The sequence below is a fragment of the Gossypium hirsutum genome, chromosome A07 (genome assembly GCF_007990345.1).
Source record: "Gossypium hirsutum isolate 1008001.06 chromosome A07, Gossypium_hirsutum_v2.1, whole genome shotgun sequence".
Classification (NCBI taxonomy): domain Eukaryota; kingdom Viridiplantae; phylum Streptophyta; class Magnoliopsida; order Malvales; family Malvaceae; genus Gossypium; species Gossypium hirsutum.
The window spans coordinates 38,403,759-38,409,201 of NC_053430.1; the positions used below are offsets into that span (position 1 = coordinate 38,403,759).

The 5,443-nt window shown below is 33.5% G+C and overlaps 1 protein-coding gene across 1 annotated transcript; it reads left to right on the top strand.

The window, feature by feature from the left end:
- The first annotated feature begins 1,169 nt into the window (after nucleotides 1-1,169).
- Nucleotides 1,170-2,915, top strand: LOC107952873 (transcription factor MYB14). The gene is made up of 3 exons (XM_016888075.2): nucleotides 1,170-1,458; nucleotides 1,568-1,697; nucleotides 2,210-2,915. The coding sequence occupies exons 1-3, from the start codon at nucleotides 1,326-1,328 to the stop codon at nucleotides 2,772-2,774; spliced, it is 828 nt and encodes a 275-aa protein (XP_016743564.2). The 5' UTR covers nucleotides 1,170-1,325; the 3' UTR covers nucleotides 2,775-2,915.
- Nucleotides 2,916-5,443: the final 2,528 nt, after the last annotated feature.

The following is a 5,443-nucleotide window of genomic DNA, read 5'->3' on the forward strand; positions in this document are numbered from 1 at the left end:
TCGTGTTCTACATACTATATAAAATATGTTTGTTGAGTTAGTGTCATGAGTCAACTTAATACAAATTCGATAAATAAAATTACTTAAAATTTAATTTTAATAAAGTAATAAGTATTAATGTAATAATATTTTTATCTTTTTTCCTATTTTATATAAAAGTTTTAATTAAAACAACTAAAAACTAAATATGCACTTGAAACTAGTAAAATATTATTTATATATATTCCTTAATTGTTAAATAATTCTTTATGAATATATTTCTTCATATTAAAATTTTCTTTCGCTCACAAAATCTCTAATAAAGGAAAAGTTAAATTGTGTTATTAGTCTCTGTAATTAATAAAAGTTACAGGTTTAGTTATTGTACTTTTATTTGATCAATTTTAATTCCAGTACTTTTTAAAATTTAAAATTTTAGTCTTAGTCCAAACAATAACAGTTAAATTCATTTAGTTAATTCAATTACTTGTCTTGTACTATGCATACAATTGTAAAATTAGTCCATTTTTCCTAACTAGATCATTCTAATTTCTTATACTCTTCAAATTTTAAAATTTCATGAGTACAAATAACTATCGATAATCCATTAATTAGATTTTTAGTGAGTAATGTATAAAAATAATAATCTGAAATAACATTATATAACTTATAATATTTTTAGTGTATCAAATTTTAAAAATAACATACTTTTATTAATAAATTTAACTATTATTATTTGATAAAGATTAAAATTTTAAAGTTTAAAATAAAAAGAATAAAACTAAATAAATTAAATACAAAATTTAACCTATAGAAAACCCTTGATAACACTAAACTTGTCGTGTTCCAATAAGCTTCTGAATTCTCAGCGTAAGCCAGTTGTAACCAAAATATTTAGCCAAATTGGAGTTGAGCCGCTGAACTGCTACATGAAAAGTACATGCACTTGTTCACATATATCATTATATCCATATTCCAAATAAATTATTGATATAAACATATATTAATTCACCCACGTTTTATTTGAGCACTCGATATATCCAAGTCCCATCACCACACATGAATAGTTGAGGGTGATTATTTGAGAGGAGATTTCCTAGCAATTATGGATGTGGTGGATATGCCTTTTGAAAAGTATGAAATAATATTAGTATAATCAAATAGTACTCTTTTGACTTTCATGTACAGCCCAACTTTTGCTTTTGTCTCCACTCTCGTCATATTGTGTACTAATATATTCATATATAGCCCTTATAAATACTGTTATTTTGAGCTTATTATCAGTTCTTGCCATCTTCGATACAGAGCTAAGAAGGCAACAACAGCCCTTTGGGTGAGAAAAAACAATGGGGAGAGCTCCATGCTGTGAGAAAATGGGACTGAAGAAAGGTCCTTGGACTCCGGAGGAAGATCAGATTCTCATCAATTACATTAATCTCTACGGCCATGGCAACTGGCGAGCACTCCCAAAACAAGCTGGTAATTAACCAATAACTTCCTGGTTTCTTTCAACTTCTCCCATCGATTACTAGTTTCTTTTAATCTTTTTCTGATGAATCCCTCTCTTGTTCTTTTGTTTTTTTTCCAGGTTTACTGAGGTGTGGAAAGAGTTGTAGGCTACGCTGGACTAACTATTTGAGGCCAGACATCAAAAGAGGGAATTTCACCAGGGAAGAAGAGGATACCATAATCAACTTACATGAAATGCTCGGTAACAGGTGTGTATATACTACCTATACTGATTCCCATAAACTTCAAATTTCAGCTTCCATCATTAGTAAACAAAACCAAAATTAGTAGGATTAATTTAAGTTGATCCATTTTTACATATGTAGATGATTGATCCTCTTGGACTGTTTTTCTACTTTGAATTTTGGAGATATCCGATTCCGAATATGCTGTTTATTCATAGATCTGCTTTGGGTTGATAACTTTTTTTATTTTTTATAATCAATTTGGTCATAGATATAATCATAGAAACATGTGGGACTGAGAAGATTCCTCCCTGAGATTTGTCCCTATGCTTCTTACAAGCCATAAAAAAAATGAAAATACTAGTAATTATCATTCAAGATTAGCAATTGATTACTCAACTTTATTAACTTTTTCTCTTCTCAGACACTAAAATACAAGTCATTCCATCTTTTATTCTTAAAAAAAAATTACTGCCAAAAGCAAGACCATCCCTTTGTTTAATCCTTGGCCTAAGCAGATTCTGATTCTCCTGCAGATGGTCTGCTATTGCGGCGAGATTACCGGGACGAACAGACAATGAAATTAAAAATGTATGGCACACCCACTTGAAGAAGAGGCTGAAACCGAACCATGGCTCCATTGACAACAAGGGACAACCCAAATCCAACGTTGATTCATCCAAGGACATCAAAAAAGAACAACAAGAACCCATGAATTTTCTAAGCCCTGCTGTAACTGCTGCAGATAATAGGCCTGCTTCCCCACCAGAATCCAGCAGCGAGGTTTCCACAGTAACGACAAGCGAAAACAACAGTAACATGTGTATGAACAAGATTGAAACACAAGAATATGTCTCTGAAATCGATGAGAACTTCTGGTCGGAAGTATTGTCGGCCGACAATTCAAGCATGGCTAGCGACTTTCAAGTTGCTGGTTCAGACCAGCAACTTCATCCTCAATACTTGCCAAGCTCCCCATTACCGAAGTTGGAAACAACCAATGACTATGGTTCAAATCTATATGATACTGATACTAACATGGATTTCTGGTACAATCTTTTCGCAAGAGTGGGGGATTTATCAGAATTGCCAGAAATTTGAGTAGCTCGTAATTAACTCATCGGCCACGTTAATTAGTTGTAACCCTTTTATTTTCTTTATTTGTTTTCAATTTTAACCTCATGATTATTCAGTTGGAGATGGAGATAAACGGAAAATCAATAATAATCCAAAGTTTGCTGATTTTTGCTTAGCAAATATAAGTCCTCGTATATCTTGTAAATTGATTAAGTGACTATTATTAGTAAAATAGATAATGGAAACAAAACTTTGTTTACCTAATTCAAAAGTTTCCTACGTAATCTTGCCCAAAAAGTTAATCTACTATACTTCAACAAATACAACCTATGATTTAAGTCTCATAATTTCACTCAATGAAACAGATCCTATATGAACAAATAAATTTACAATAAATAACAATCACTTATTCCACATAAATAACCACTTATAAATGTCTTCAATCATCTTCAATAGGCAAAGATCCTGTTACTGTTAAACTCTCATTATGATATGATCTTCTATATAAGAGAACTTGATTTATATTGAAAGTCTTTGATTCAATCCTTGTCACGTGTCATGGACTCAACTATGCTCACTCGATTGCAAGCTCATGTGACACTTGGATGGACGCTTCCACTCACGACATCTAACAACCTCAATAGCATGTTCAAACACAAGCAAGCTACGAGTTAATATTAAGCCATATTTCGATCCCACTGGTTATAGTGAATACACCCAGTATGCCTCACCTTTCCTCAAAGGGATTAATGTTTTATTATATTGAAAGCATTTACAAAAGGGCTAAAGAATAACTCACTTACCTACACCATCCATAGACCATAGGGGTAGCCCTTAACGGTGTCCTAGCACATACCTTAATCTGGTGGCTCAGCCCAACAATGAATGACTGTCCACCCCTTATAAAGATTCAAATATGATTTTATAGGAATACTACCAATAGACGTTAAAATGTTTGAAATGGGGACACTTTTTTAAATACAAAAGAACTACCCTCCTAAGGTTCCTATAACTTTGTCATGACTCTATACATAGGTGGTCATCTAGCATCCTACCATGTCATTACCCTACAAGGCTGGATCATGATACCCTACCCCACTCAATTTATCGATGTCTTCTTTAACTTTGTTGCAAGGAATTCTTCAATGTTTTTTTCTTAAAGCCTTTGAGGTCGTGATCTCTCTCTCAATTGATTTCATTAAATCAAAACCCTTATGTTTGACCAAATACTTTTTATGATGTCTTTTTAACATCGTACTAGAATCTCTTCAACTCGTCTTTTTTTATGGTGGCTAGATACTGATAGTTGCTTTTGTGGATTGATAGCAACTTGAATCTGTAGGGTTTGAGACCTTTATCCGCATAGGCAATTTAATTTTGTAATATGCATGTCCCATTTTGGACATGATTGTCAGTAACCATTCATACTTTCTCACTAGTCTATGATATTGTTTCCTCAATAATCGAAGTTGTTGCAACACCAATCTAACCAACACCTTGTCTCCCACATTGCAATGACACCTTCTTTGACTCTTATCCATTTATTTCTTCATTCTTTTAGAGTTTTTTTAAGGTAGGCTTTAGAAACATCCATGCTTCACTTCCATTCTTTTGTAAGATTGAAGGCTTGAGGGCTTTTCCCTTGGTATGGCTTCATTGTAATGTAAGGCACTTTCGGTTGTTGTGTAACATCTCGCTCGGTGAAGTCCTAACTATTTAAGTGTTGTTTATAAAAGTATGGCTTAATGGTAATATCAAGTGCTCAATGTTAGGACTTGATAAAGTGTAAGGATTTTCTGAGTGCGCCAATGATGCCTTGGTCTGGCGGATTCTGAATGAAAGAAAAGGAACTCATGGTGAACTCTGGTATGTATAGTGTTTAGGATACTGTGAAATAACAAAGCTTATGGCTAACTCTGAAGAAAGGCAATTATTATGAATCAAGAAGTACTGGTAAGAATGTATATATATAAATAGGGCACATAGTTATAAAGAAGTATGACTGGCGAAGTAGTGTTCGCCCAAAAGCCCATTACGGCATATAGAGTGGGCAGACTCCGAAAATAAAATAAGTAAATAATGTTAGAGTAAGAGTAACTAACTAATGAAGTTAGTTAAGTATCGGTTAGTCTAGTAGTTAGCTGTTAAGTAGTTAGTTGACTCACTTGTATTTTTTATATAAATGCATGTACTGTAAACAATTGAGATAAATGAAAATTCATTCTTCTTGATGTATATTTTTTTTCTAAGTTCTTTTCTATAGTTTAACATGGTATTAGATAGTCATTAATTCCTGGTAATGGTTCTTCGTTCTTCATGTCTCGTCCTTCCAGTCCGTCCGCTGTTCACTCTAATACACAGGTCATGGCTTCTTCTATTCCTGATGGAGTTGTTGATGCTCGGTTCTTTTCTACCAAGAAATTGAGTGTTCTTCTTGATGATCACAATTATTTGTTATGGCGGCAACAAGTTCTACTAGCGATTAAGACCTATAAACTTCAAGGTTTCTTGGACCCTCACACTGTCCCTCCTCCTCCACTGCTTCTAGATGCTGATGGAGTGCTTCAAAAGAATCCTGAATTTGCTCTATTTGAGCAATAAGATAGTGTGCTCGCTTCTTGGCTTCTTTCCTCTATCAATCAGACTGTGCTTCCTCATCTTATTGGTAAGGACACTAGCGTCCACATCTGGGA